Below are 14,959 nucleotides of genomic sequence, written 5' to 3'. Positions count from 1 at the left end.
TTCAATATTCTTGTTTTTCTATGTTTTTGAGTTCCACATTTTTCTATCTTCCTTCCTTCCCTCCCCCATTCCCATGAAAGCAAGTAATCTGATATAAGTTATACATATACAATCACATTTAATATATTTCCATATTAGTCAAACTGTAAAAGAATAATCAGAATTAAAGGGAGAAAACCATGAGAAAAAAAGGGGAAAAACATAAAAAAAAGTTTTAAAAAGTGAAAATTGTTTGCTTTGGTTGCATTCAGACTCCATAGTTTTTCCTCTGGAGGTGGATGGCATTTTCCATCACAAGTCTTTTGGAATAGTCCTTGGTCACTGGACACTGATCTGCTGGGAGGAGTTGAGTCCATTTATAGTTGATCTGGATAGCAGATTGGATTACAAGCCAGAGTCCAACAATTTGTTTTGTACAAGTGATACTTGAAGAAGAAAGATGCACGTACAGAGTTAAAATAAAGGAATGGATTGCATGCTCTAGCTGATATAAAAAAGCTAGAAGTAGCTAGTTGCCCAAAGGGGCATAATATTGCTCATACTCTTTGTCAGAGAAATACCACTACTATACAATGAAAAAGGAAAAGAGTCTATATGTACAAAAAATATTTATAGCAGGTTCATTTGTAGAAGCAAATAATTGGAAATGAAGAGGATGCCCAGAAACTGGGGAAATGGATGATCAAGTTGTGGGTTGCAATTTTGATTGAATACCATTGCATTATAAGAAACGATGAACAGAATGGTTTCAAAAAAATTTGGAAAGACCTATATAATCTGCTGCAAAGTGAAGTAAACAGAACCAGATCGTTGTGAATGGTGATAGCAATATTATAATGATGATCAATTGTGAAAGTCATAGTTGCTTTAATACAATGTTTTAAGACAATTCTGAAGGACTTATGATAAAAATCCCATCCAACTCCAGAGAATTGATGAATTCTGAATGCCAATTGAAATATAATTTTCTCATTTTATTTTTTGCAACCTGGCTATTATTTGCATATTTTCACATGTATAAATGATATATTGTTTACCTTCTCAACTGATGGATATAGAGCTGGAGAAAGGGAGAGAAATTAAAACTTCAAAGTAAAGAAAATGTTAAAAATAAATTATATTTTTTAAAAAAGAGAATGACAGAAAGCAAGGTTTCCTGGTAACTATCATTTGAGAAAAATTACCTTATCTCCTTCTTCCACATCACAAATTTTTTCTTCAGTAGCAGGGTTAATGACTGGAAATTTCTTGCCACTCACTGAATCATGCCATTCATTGTTTATAAATATCTATTGGGAAACGTAAATAGAAATAGAGATTATACACATAGTGCATTAGCCTTGAAAAGTTTCTCACAGTGATCAAACCTATTTAAATAATAAAAATAATAAATAAAGTAAAAATAAAAAATTTATTCACATATCTCAATGGCACTTTCTTACCTTTTTAATTCAATTATTTGGCTCAAGTATTTATATCAAAGAAGCTACAATTCTGTAATTCCAACTTCCCTTTTTAGTTTATGCAGCGTCCAACTTGACACTGGTTAAATTTAAACAAATTGATTTTTATCAAGTAGCACTTGGAATATTGTTCCACTGATAGAATTTTTGAACTTTTCTATGATAGCCCATTTTAAAGCAAAGAACTCTCACTTTTGGATTAGGGTTATGAGCATTATTTTCTATGAAACTTCTGTGGGCAAATGCAATTGGTTTTTTGACCATCACTCTCTTAGTATAGGGTGTCTCTTGCATCTTCAAGACTGGAATATGTATGGAGATCAGACTTGTTTTGATTCATATGGGGCAGCCCTAGTACATGTAGAAGGCAGAGATTAGAATTTTTTCCACATTCATTTATTCATTAATTCCCCTAAAGCTTTGAATTCCTATTTATTTATTCAATTATTTATTTATTAAGGTTTTTTTTTTTTGCAAGGCAAATGTAGTTAAGTGACTTGCCCAAGGCCATACAGCTAGGTAATTATTAAGTGTCTGAGGCCACATTTGAACTCAGGTACTCCTGACTCCAGGACTGGTGCTCTATCCACTGTGTCACCTAGTTGCCCCTGAATTTCTTATACTTACATTTCTATGTTTCCTAAATTATAAATGGACAGAGAAGGTTTAACAACAGCAATCTAATTCTTAATATATCTATATTATTAATTGTCAAATCCTTTAAAAATATTTGTTAGCCTTAAAGATTCTATGGATATGACTGAAAGCATTTCTATCTTACCTGTAATAGTGCTTACCCCTTTTTGTTTTGTTTTAGTTTTTTTTTTTGCATGGCAATGGGGTTAAGTGGCTTGCCCAAGGCCACATAGCCAGGTAATTATTAAGTGTCTGAGGCCAGATTTGAACTCAGGTACTCCTGACTCCAGGGCTGGTGCTCTATCCACTGCATCACCTAGCCTCCCCTTACCCCTTTTTGAATATTATGAAACACGCACTTTCAGAGCACAGATGCTCTGAAAAACTGGCAATTGTCTATCGATACATGTGTAATTTCTTTCTCTCTGTCCATATATATATATATATATATATATATATATATAATGGAAATACACACATATGCATGCATGCATACATATATGTATGTAACTATGTATATATACCTGACTCTGGGACTTAAACTTAGGATGGTTGATTGCAAGAGCAATGCTTTTTCTTCAAGTATAGACAGGCAAAGCAAGAGCAGTAGAGTGAAAAAAAATGATGTACATCTAGATTCAGGAAGGACCATCTTGAAATCTGATGTCTAGCATTTTTACAAATTTGGGTGTCATCCTTGCACAGGGGCCATGCTAATCTTCTCCGTATTGTTCCAATTTTAGTATATGTGCGCTGAAGCGAGTAACTACCATTTTTACTTATTCAACTCTTCAAGTCTCTGTTTCCTTGTTTGTAAAATAGTCTATCATAATACCTGTAGTATCTATCATGAAAATACCTATCATTAAAGGTTGTTGTAGGGACTGAAAGAGACAATGCAGTTAATATGGTTTACAAAGATGAGAAGATTCTATAAATACCAATATTCTGTATTCTATAACTATCATATTCTATAACTACCAAATAATTTTATAAATATTATCATTAGAGTTTAACACCAAGTAGGAGTAGAGAAACTTTTAGTAGACTTTTTAAATGTACCATTCCCCATCCCGCACCACCCCTTCCCCCACCCCAACAAATCTCATCCTTCAAACAACAGGGCAATTTATTTTGTCTTAAGTTTGTTTGTACTTGGAGATACAATTACATATGTGGGAAGTACAGTTTTTAGACCTTACAAAGGGAGCACAGTTGCCTTGTCCCACATCTAATGCTCACCTCTCAACATATCAGCAGTCATACATAGAGGTTTTAAATTCAACTTAATTTATAAATTATAGGATTATAGACAGAACTGGAAGACACCTTTGAGACCCAGATAGTCCGATGTTCCCATGAGAATTATAGTGAAGAAAACACACTTTGTAAATTAATATGCATGTTATTTAATGTGTTAAATTTAGTGGTAGAAGGGATGAGCTACAGGGCTATTGTGGCAAAATACTTTGTAAACTATAAACCATTGTTACAAGTGTTATTAATGGTTACTTATCATCATTATGCCATTTGACCCTCACAATAATCCAAGAAAGCTAGCATTTGGTAGCATTTTTATTTACATATCATAGATGCCTTGCTGGAAGGCACCGTGAAGTTTTCTAATTTAGTTCCTTAATTGTGGAGATGAAATAACACACTAGAGTGATAAATCTACTTGTTTAATTTCTTATGTATATTAAATGACAATATTTGAACCCAAGTCAAGAGACTCATTTTCTACTGCAGTGCACTGAGCAAACTAATTTTTTTTGGTTTTTGTAAGACAATGAAGCTAAGTGACTTGCCCAAGGTCACAATGTTAGGGAATTAAGTGTCTGAGGCTGAATTTGAACTCAGGTTCTCCTGACTCCAGGGTTAGTGCTCTATCCACTGTGCCACCTAGCTGCCCCCTTGAACAAACTAAAATAGAGGTATTGAATGTCTTACTCAATGTCTTATAGTTTGTCAGAGAGTCAACATAGTACATTAGAAAGTGTCAAAGCACTTAATGTTCAGATTATTTTTTGATATTTTCTCGTTTGTGTAATCTTGGATTTAACCCTTGGATTTATCCTTTGTCCTTCTCTTGGATTCTATTTCTTCATTTGTAAAATTAAAGAATTAGATCAAATCACTTTCTAAAGGCCCTTCTAACTTATGTCTCATGGTGGTCAAGTCTACAACAAAAACCCAGAGAAGGAAGCAACAATGAGACTTAGAGAAAATTATATGAAACAAAGGAGAAAATAACAAGAAATTAAAAAAGAAAAAAGAATGGGTTTTTGGAAACACTAAACATTAGCATTGGAAATCACTTACACCTTTTAAAAACTCATCAGGGAAAATGAGAGAATGGCTACATGCATTCATCCTATACCTTATGGAAAACAAACAAAAAAAACTATAAAAAAACTTGATACCACCATGGAAACAATGTAAACATTAACAGACTGCCTTCTGTGAGGGGTGGGGGGAGGGCAGCAAGATTAGGGGAAAAAATGTAAAACTCAAAATAAATAAAATCTTTCAAAAAGAAAAAATGATACTTAAAACACAAGTGTTTAAAGTTTTCTTTCTAAGTTTTATTCTGTGCAGTTTATGAAGACTTTAGTATTTTTCTACTAAGAGTTTTCCATCAAAATAAAAAAATATAGTTGCTTATAATAGCACCAAATAAGTATAAAATATTTTCTATACCTATGTATTACAAAGAAAACTTACTTGAAGCTTTGAGCTCTCTAAACTCAGAGAAGCAAGTCAGAGAAAGGGAGCTTCAAGTTTGGGCATATATTTAATTTCATTTTTGTTTATTTTTCAAGGTGTGTTTTAATGACAAAACATAATGATCGATCCAGTTTTGTAACTTATACAAATAAGACTGCCTAATGTAGCTCTTTAAGTCTAATCCTTTAGAATATGCTTCTGATTGATCCCCTTTTTCCGTTATGCAATTTTAGATTCTCTCAGAACTAGAAATTGCTAAAAAATTTATATAGAAATACCTCAATCTGTGTAATAGTTATATTCCTGGTAAGTTTTCACATAGAATGAATTTACAAGTATTAAGGATTATGCATTTGCTTGCACTTTAAGATTTCAGATGCACTTTTAAGTCAATTCTGATTAGTTTTTCAGTGAAAATTTTTTTTCAGTATTTCATTTGTAAGTTTCTAATTCCCAATTCCTATCTGTCTCTTACCAGCAGATAATGGTTTATAACTACTTAAATTCTTTAGGGACTTTGGTATTTAAAGTCCACTAGAAATTCTTCTTTTTTTTTTTTGGAGGGGGGTTTACAAGACAATCAGGTCAAGTGACTTGCCCAAAGTCACACAGCTATGTAATTATTAAGTGTTTGAGGTCAAATTTGAACTCAGGTCCCCCTGACCCCAGGTGCTCTATCAATACCCCCTAGAAATTCTTCAAAGCTAAGATCGATTTCACCTAATACTAATATATTTATATTTTTATCGTTGAGTTTTCTTGAGTAGAGAAGCACACCTGTCATCAAAGTGAGCCTCTAAGCTGACAACTCACTATATGTTATACATTGTTACAGAATGCTACCTGACCTTAGACCTCAGAATTCAATATATCAAGTGAAGAGGACATATGAATTGATGCAAAGTGAGGTGGGCTAGAACCAGGGAGAAATTTATACAATAACAATAATATGATACAGAAAATCAACTTTAAAAGATACAGTGAATAGGCATAATACCAAAGGGCTCATGATGAAACATTATACAGCTGCAAATGGAGGGCTTATGAAATCAGAATGAAGACTGAAGCATATTTCTTTTTTCCTTTCTTTTTATTCTGACATAAGACTAATGTGGGAATTTGTTTTGCCTAATAACTTATATTTGTAATTTTTTGGTTTTCTTGCCTTCTCAGGAGAGGATGGAAAGAAGGAAAGAATTTGGAATTGGAAATAAAATAAAACTTGATTATAAAAAAAGAATGGAATACAACTATGTAATTAATTTTGATATAAGGTTAGTAGTAGTTAGTGATGCCAAAGAATATTTCCATTCACTTTCAAATATGTTTTGACTGTAGACTCAACTTACAATTACAATTACAACTCACATTAATAGAGAGAAAGGATCATATAGAATTAAACAGTGCTAACATGCTCAAGAGGTTTGTGTTGTAGTTTTGAAACATTTCCTGAGGAATACCTAGAAAGAAGTGATTCTGACCAAGCTGGGATATCAGGTATCCATCCTTCTTTACTCCTTACTCCTTTAATCCTTTTCATAGACAGCACTGTGTTTAGGTATACCTTGTATACTTAAGTTTGTTTTCCTCTCTGGGATTTAGTGATCCCATTTCCCCAGTGCCTTATCTAGGTCAGCTCTAACTCGAAGAAAGTAGCATAATACACTCATAATAAATAATAAGGTACACTGATGTGATACCTTTATAGGGATCTTTGAAATCTGAAAGGCTATACCAGATAATTCAATGGAATGACCCTGTGGTTTTAGCATTTAAACATAATTGATAGATATTACAAAGGTTTTGGGTTGTTCCCAATTTAATCACACAAGAACCTCTTTATTCTGCTTTTGAAAAAAACATTTCTCATAGAAACAGTAAAATCAATTTTTATAGCAAGTTAGTTGCAAGCCCAAGAGTGGGTTAGAATGGACATCTGCGTTAAAAATAACATTTTGCTTTCCCCTTGACTCATTTGGGTTAAAACAGAATCAGAAAATTGTGAAAGGTGTCACAAATTATTTTTTAATAGAAGGTAAGAAGATATCAGTGGTGCAGGAGTTAAGAACATGAGAATTCCTAAAGCTTTTATCTCCTCAACACCCCCATTTCCCAGCCCAAACTCCTCCTTTCTTGTAAAGAAAGTCTGAAAAACAGCCCTGCACAAGTATCTTTTTTCTGCCCCTCCTCCAATAATTAATTTTATATAACAGTTCTTTAGACTTTTTTCCTGTTTTGATTAAATATAATTCTCCTTTAATATTCAAGATTTCAACTCTTGTTCTTCTTTGGAGTAACTTTCTTTGAGTTTCTTTTTAAAAATCCATGTTCAGTTCATTAATTTTTCATGAATTTTAAAAAGTATATATAATTATTTAGGAGAGAATTCCCTAGAAAGCAGTCTGACAGAAATTGGGGTAGACAAACATCTTAAACTATATTTCATTATAAATTCAAAATGAATAAGCCATCTGCATATTAAAGATTGGAGGAAACTGGCCCAAAGACTGAATCTAGTCTGTCATCTGTCTTTGTACAGCCAATAAGTTAAAAGAAAATTTTACATTTTAAAATATAATAAAATTTTACTTAAAAATGTAAAAACCATTTTTAGCTCACAATTCTTAGAAAAACAGATTGTAGGCCATATTTGGCCCTTTGGTCATAGTTTTCAAACCCTCTTAAAGGTCCTAAAATAAAAATCAGAAGTGAATAAAATATAGAGAACTTTAATCCTTAAACCAAACAAGGGATGGTGCCAAGTAAATATATGAGATAAACAAATCTGATCATTTGAAATTTTAAAAAGTTTTTGCATCAATAAGAGTATGCACTGAGGAGCTGACTGGAGGATTCAGCATCTTAATTGTTAACTTCTTGGGTTTCAATTTCTTTTTTTCTAATTTTTAGATTTATGCATTTCTTTTTGGTTTATCTGTTGACTTTCTAAGTTTGTGATATGATTTTCCATTAAAATTCTTTTTATTTTATTAACATATACAACAAATCCTCTAAGGATAGCTTTAGCACATTTCAGAAATTTTCATAGTTTGACTTATCATTATCATTACTGTTCATGTAATTCTCATTTTTTGAAATGCAATTTGGTTTTTGATCAATAATTATTTGGAATTTCATTCTTAAATTTACGTTTGGTTTTCATATTTTTCTTGTGCTACTGTAATTGAGTTATCTATATAGTATTTATGCTATTGTGGTCTCTAAAGGATATTTTTAACATTTCTGCTTTTTTATATTTATTTATAAATTTCTTGTATGTCAATACATTCTCTATTTTTGTAAAAATGTCATGTGGGTCTGACACACACACACACATATATACATTATATATACATAATCTATATACATACCTGCACACATATGCAGGTACATATATAATATGTAATATGTATAATGTACATTTCAAAGTCAGCTACCAGACTGCTGGTAAATTTTTCAACTTGAAAAGGTTTCAAGCCAAAATCAAAGAGGAGAGCCTGTGGGCACACGATTTTCTGTATATAGACGATTGTGTACTCAGTGCAGCTTCTAAAGCTGAAATGCAACAAAGTAAAAATCTATTCTCTGCTGCTTATATTAATTTTGGTCTAGCAATACCAAGATGTATACAATATGTTATTTAGTGGTTTCATTCAGAAGGCATCATTAATCAATCAACTCTAAATTCTTTGACAACTTGTTCAATTCTATGTTTCCCCTTTGGTTTATTTTTCTCTTAGATTTGTCAGATTCTGAGAAACAATTAAAGTTTCCCAGTTATGATTGTGTTGGCATCTAAATCAATCTTCAGCTTAGTAAACACATTCCCTTAATGTATGTCTATGTCATGCTCCTTAGAGTATATAATTTAAATAGTGATATTAGTTTGCTGTCTATGGTTTCTTTAGGCAAAATATAATTCCTCAGTTATCATCATATTTTTCTTCATTTGTGTCCAGTTTTTTTTAAAATTCCCATGCATTTTTAGATTAGCCATTGATTTTTCTTAATTTTATTTGATGAAATTCAATTTTCCATAGGCTGTCCACCCTAACATCACTCCTCCAATGTTTCACATAATTTATTGATTTTTCCTTCTTAATTTCTTCAAATTATCACTTTTTTCTTCATCTTCTTTCCCCCTATTATTTGATTAATTTCTATACTTCGTTTTCTTCATAATTTTTACCTTTCTATATATTCTCAATTTTTATTCTATGATTTGTGGTGTAGAAACATTTATTTCTTCTTAGTTTGTGTTCCTCAAAAATGAAAGTTTGTGAATTTGAGCTCTACTGTATAATCAATTACTTTATTGCAAATATCTAACAAAAAAAGAAAATATCTGAGCTATTTTCTTTTGCTTTTCTTTCAACACAGATAATAAACACTTATGTAAATATACATATATATATAAAATATAGATAGATTTTATAGTGAAGCTTAAGGTTTAGTAAGTTTTTTCTATCTTCTATCTGATTTCTATATATTAAGAATTTCTATGTTATTTCTTCCATTATAGTATATATATGTATATTTTCATTATTTATATAACAAGTTTTTTTAAATTTTTTACCCCATTCACAAGACCTCTGAATCTTACTTTGAATCTATGCTTTTATATATATATATATGTATTATATATATATATATATATATATATATATATATCAATGTATTGCTTTGTCTTCTAGATTATTTTTCACTTCCTGATTTTTCCATCACAATTTTTTTTATCTTTGAGGAAAATTGCCACCTTGAATTTATTTTTTCCTAATCAATTTTTTTGCTTTGAGAGTCACAAATTCTGACATTTGTTCTTTCCCTCTTTTTTATTTTGGATTTTATTTTTCTTTCAAATCATTTTGGAATTGCTTTTTGCTATTCATTCCTTTCTTGATAATCCAAAGAGTTAGGTTTTTCATCTAGCATTGGATCACTTTAGTCTTGTTAAAGTGAGTTTATTCTGTGAGGGTTTTATAGCTTATTCTTCCTTTCAGTTTTAGGATGTTTTTCCCTAGATTTTTAATGGAATGTTTCTTCCTCTTTAAATCTTAACTATTTCCTCCTTTATTTTGTCTATTCTTTAAATTACTTAACTTCTGATTCTTCCCATTTGAAGAGGGGGACTATAACTGAATGGTAAATCTACCTCATTTTTCTCTTTTCTTATGGTAATTTTATATATCACTAGCTAAAGTTCTTTTTCTAAGTAGCTGTGTGTGTGTGTGTGTGTGTGTGTGTGTGTATGTGTGTTGTGTGTGCATGTTGCATTTGTGTACATGTGGCATCAACTAGGTTTAATTTTCTTTCTTTTAGGTTAGTGTATAGCATCTCTTGCTGGTCTACTATCCCAGTTCTTCCCTCAGTTCTCATCCTTTCTGACTGGACTGAATCAATGCTTGTGTCTTTTTACAGTGTCAAGGGTATGCATAAAGTATGTTTTGGACAAAATTTATGTAGACATGGGTCTCTAAGTACTCTAAACCTTCAATCAGATATAAATTAATCACTCCCTTTTCACTTCTACTCCAATGCCTTGGCATAATGCAGGGTGACATGTCAGCAGGGCATGGTGTATGCCATCTATCTCTGGAGCAAAAGAGAATCTAATTAGGGGTCTGAGGCAGAAGCCCAAAAGTTGATCTAGGAATCCTTGACAACAGTGTGAAATATGAAGGGAGAAGAGGGTTGAGTGAGTGCTTTAAGTGTTATCCTTGTTCAGTGTTAATACAGAATAGTTTTACCTAGTTGAATTTCTTTTTATTAGTCTAGATCTGGCACAGAATTCTTCCCTCTCCCCCCAAGAATAACATCTGAAATTTTGTCTGGATTGAGGCAAATAGTTAGCTTAACATCTTGTTAGCCACATGATCTAGAAATAGCTTGTATTGATACTTTTTGTTAAGACGGAAATAACTAACGTTAAATTTCCTTGAGATACACTAGCAAGGGGGAAATTACCAAAATGTTTTTAATCACCAAAATGTTTCTTAATGATCAAAAATCAAGTTTCACCAACTCTTTATGCCCACCAATCAAGGAGGTTGGATTTTTTGCTTATTTATTTGGATTAGAGAGCTAAACTTTTATTTATTTAATATATTATATTATATTATATTATATTATATTATATTATATTATATTATATTATATTATATTATATTAATTATTTAAGCATGATATCAGAAAAAAGTAGATCAGAGAGTATCAAATTTGTAGTTAAAAGGACAAATAACATTTATTCCAATTCAGTCTACAACAACAGAATAGGACCTGAGGACAACAGAGGTTATGTCATTTACCTGCTTTCACATATCTGTTTATGGAAGAAAACTCTAAGTTGGGGCACTAGGGGTGCAGTGACTAGAACATGAGCCCTGGAGTCAGAAGGACCTGAGTTCAAATACAACCTCAGACACTTAATATTTATCTAGATGTGTGACCTTGGGCAAGTCACTTAATCCCATTGTCTTGCAAAAATAAAAAAAAGAAAAGAAAACTCAAGTTAAATCAGCTCTTATGTGGAATATTACACTTTTAAAAATTAAATTGAAGGTGCCTACTTTGGGGGGTGGTGCAGAAAGTTTCCTGTAATGTACAATAACTTTGGAGTTGGCAACTGGTAGGAATATAGAAATTATCTTCCTTATTATATATCTTTATTGAATTCATTGACTCCCTAAATTTGATAAAACATTATTTTCAATAATATTAAAAGAAAATTTATACTCCTAAATAAAATATTTTCAAATTTTGCAGAAGTTAACATTCCCCCCAAAGTCCATAACACTCAGTTTTATAAAAACAGAAGTGTGCTAATTTTTAAAATGCTTAAGATCCCCAAGACTGAAATGAAAAGTTATTTAATTTCAGTTTTTAGAATTGGTTTGTTCAGAAAGTAAAATTGATCCTCTAGAGTTCAGACATAAGCATTCTCACCTCTTCGCATTACACCTAAAGTCAGTCTCAAATTATACTAACAAATCACTTCAACTTTAGTGTGTTGGGTGTGGAGAAAATAATCTTTCTTCATTGGTCCTGCGATTTGACTTGCAAGCTTTTATGTAACATTTTGGAATGAACACACATTGCAGGGCCAGTTTTAGACTTATCCAACTCAAGCCATATCTTAGTTTCACTTTAGTTATGGTTCCCTAAGTGGGAAGACTGCAGACCTACTTTGTCTCTATATTCCTATTAAAGCTGATTAGGTTGTTTCTAGGGATCTGTTTCCATAGGAGCAAGTTTATCTAGTGAGATAAATTAGTATATTTATAATGCACAATACAGTATACTGGATTTCCTTCAGCTTTTCCCTCAAACCTACTTTTTGAAGTTATTATCCTTTAATAGTCCCTGCTATCCCACATGCATATATACAAAAACTACACAAAGATTAACTATTCTCCTTAAGTGACTTGCACTAGATCCTGTAAGAAAATACAGTGGTTGCTAACTCAGTTGAGCATCAGATTACAAAGTTGTATAATGTTATTTTTCTTTTTTAATATCTTGAATTCAGTAATATATTGTAATATTTTTGTATTTAGTATATTTAGAATTCACCCAACTACCAATTGTGCATAGCTGTTTATTCATATTATGTATTTTAAATAAGACTATTTTAAATGAACTTTCCCACTCTTTAAATGTGTATTTTTTATCTACCTTAGGTAAGCTAACAGATATGCAGTTTGGAATCTACTAACCTTAGTAAATTGAATTTTGCAGTTGCTGAGTGGGGCAGGTATGGCCCCCTCTGCTGGGGGATTTGCTGAAGTCTTTTCCTTAGATAGCATTTCTCTCCTGGTCCTAGAGTCACAAGTGAAGTTAAATAGCCGGCAAGCTCAACAGTTTTATGCTGACTGAACCCTTGGCTTTATTTGTTCCTTTTATTATAAACTGACTGGGCTCATCTGCATACTGGAATGTGATTGGATGAACCAATTCAGAGCAAAAAAGAAAATGAAAGTACTTTTTTTTTTGGTAAGAGAAAAATCCTGATTTTAAACTTTACGAATCTATTTTGGTCAAACCTGTAGCTATGTAAGTGAATTCACAATTTAAAAACTGAAACACTTGACAAGAGTAATAGCTACTTGATTTTTGAGGCTGAGATCATCCCTCTCACTAAACTCCCATTCCCTCAACCCTACTTGTTTTTATACTGCGGGGATCTAATTTCTCTGACAGATGTCAGCAAAGGGAACAAAACAGTAGTCTTTGGTTCAGAGAGAAATGAGAGGGAAGAGATCTATGCTCCCTTTTCAATGAAAGAATAGCTTCATAACACACTATACATGTTACAACACCTCTGAGATAAATACTACTGCTATGCCTATTTAAAGATGAGAAAACAGACTTAGTGATTTGCCTAAGGTCACACAGTGAGCAAATATCCAAAGTTTCCTATAGTATATTATATGGGATTTTAGCTGGTATTTGAAAGAAGCCAGGGAAGCCAAGAGATAAGAGATGAAGATGGAGAGACTCCCAAACATGAAGGACAACCAGTTACTTTCATGGAGTTGGAGGATGCAGAGTCCTGCATGAACAATAGTGGGCAGATCAGTATTTCTCAATCACAGATTATTTTGGGATGAAAGTAGGCTGGCATAGAAGTCAATTAAGAGGCATTTACCAAGTCCCTACTATGTGTCAGATGATCTGTTAAATGTCAAAGTCAGGCATCAGGTTTTCTTTGATCCTAAAGAAGGAAAAGAGTCGCTGCAAGTTATTGAATAGGGAAATGACTGGATTTTTAAGAAGTATCTTTATTTCTGAAGAGGGATCAGATTTTAAAAGGGAGAAACTTATTAAATGGAGATGAACCAGAAAGCTATTTTAGTAATCCAGGAATGGAATATTTAGAGCTATGTTGACCTCACTCTCTTCCTCAATAATGGAAATCCAATGACAAGACAAAACTCCAGACCACTGACAATGGCTTGGGATATGGTGGGATGATCTTAGCATCCTTTATGTCTAACTGAACTCTTAGCACTCCATAGCACTTGCTTCTGCTACTGTCCTGACCCATTAGAATAAATTGTTCACATCTGCCTATTCCACCAATGAAATTTTCTTTTTTTTTTAGGTTTTTTTTTGCAAGGCAACCAGGGTTAAGTAGCTTGCCCAAGGCCACACAGCTAGGTAATTATTAAGTGTCTGAGACCAGATTTGAACCCAGGTACTCCTGACTCCAGGGCAAGTGCTTTATCCACTATGCCACCTAGCCGCCCCTCATAATTTTTTTTATTATTTTTTACCTACTTTTAAATCCTAAGGCAATAGGCAAGTGACAGAGCAGGAGTTGGGGATATACTGGTTGCTGTAGTAACAATCCAAGTCAGTGGTAGTCCAGGGCTTAGGGTTTTCTTCTCACTGGTCTGAAGTAGCAGCCAGAATGAGCAACCTTTTTTAAAAAAAGTTTATTTAATCAATTAATTAATTTTCACATTACTACAATAGTATTGTAAAAGTAAACATAATCCCCCTCCCCCCACAAAGGTAGATAAATCTCAAGAAAAATAAAGTGAGAGAAAAACTGTACTTCAGTCTGTGTTCAGGTACCATCAACTCTGTCTCTAGGATGAATTTCATTCTTTATCATAAGTCTATCAGAGAAGTGTCTTTAATATTTTTTCCCACAGTTGCCATTCTTAGTTGTTTTCCCCTTGATCCTATTCATCCCCCCACTCCCATTTATTTTGTTCTTTCTTTCCTTTCACCCTCTCCCTCCTCCAAAGTGTGTTGTATTTGACTACCTTCTCACACAATCTTCCCTCTTTTCTATCACCTATTCCCCCCTCTTTCCTTGCCCATCCCACTTATTCCATTCCTTTCCACTCCTTTTTTTTTCTTCTAGGGTAAGATAGATTTCTATACCCTATTGAATGTGTATGCTATTTTCTCTCTGAGCCATTTCTGATGAGAATGAAGGCTCACTCATTCCCTTTCACTTTCCCCTCCTCCACTAAGCTTTTTCTTGACCTCCTATCATGAAATATCTTAGCCTATTCTACCTCTCCTTTCCTTTTCTCCCAGTACATCTCATATCACCTATTGACTCCATCTTTACAAAATATTATGCCTTCATATTTATCTCCCTCCTGTGCCTTGTCTATATA

At 32.6% G+C, this 14,959-nt stretch overlaps 1 protein-coding gene and 1 non-coding gene across 2 annotated transcripts in view; both read right to left on the bottom strand.

Moving 5' to 3' along the window:
• The window catches only part of LOC141503159 (aldehyde dehydrogenase 1A1-like), a 47,051-nt gene extending 34,362 nt beyond the window's left edge, over positions 1–12,689 (bottom strand). The window contains exons 1-2 of the mRNA XM_074208356.1: positions 12,539–12,689; positions 1,185–1,289 (exon numbers count right to left, since the gene is read on the bottom strand). Coding sequence (XP_074064457.1) covers positions 1,185–1,289; positions 12,539–12,628 — 195 coding nt within the window. The 5' untranslated portion in view covers positions 12,629–12,689. The remainder of the gene's footprint in view (positions 1–1,184; positions 1,290–12,538) is intronic.
• LOC141503679 (U6 spliceosomal RNA) lies at positions 2,754–2,863 on the bottom strand. Its single transcript, XR_012473013.1, has one exon. It is a non-coding gene; the product is annotated as a U6 spliceosomal RNA (small nuclear RNA).
• Positions 12,690–14,959: the final 2,270 nt, after the last annotated feature.

The sequence above is a fragment of the Macrotis lagotis genome, chromosome X, assembly GCF_037893015.1.
Source record: "Macrotis lagotis isolate mMagLag1 chromosome X, bilby.v1.9.chrom.fasta, whole genome shotgun sequence".
In the NCBI taxonomy this organism is placed as follows: Eukaryota; Metazoa; Chordata; class Mammalia; order Peramelemorphia; family Peramelidae; genus Macrotis; species Macrotis lagotis.
The sequence above is the reverse complement of the archived record's forward strand: the minus strand, read 5'-3'. Positions and strand labels throughout refer to the sequence as shown.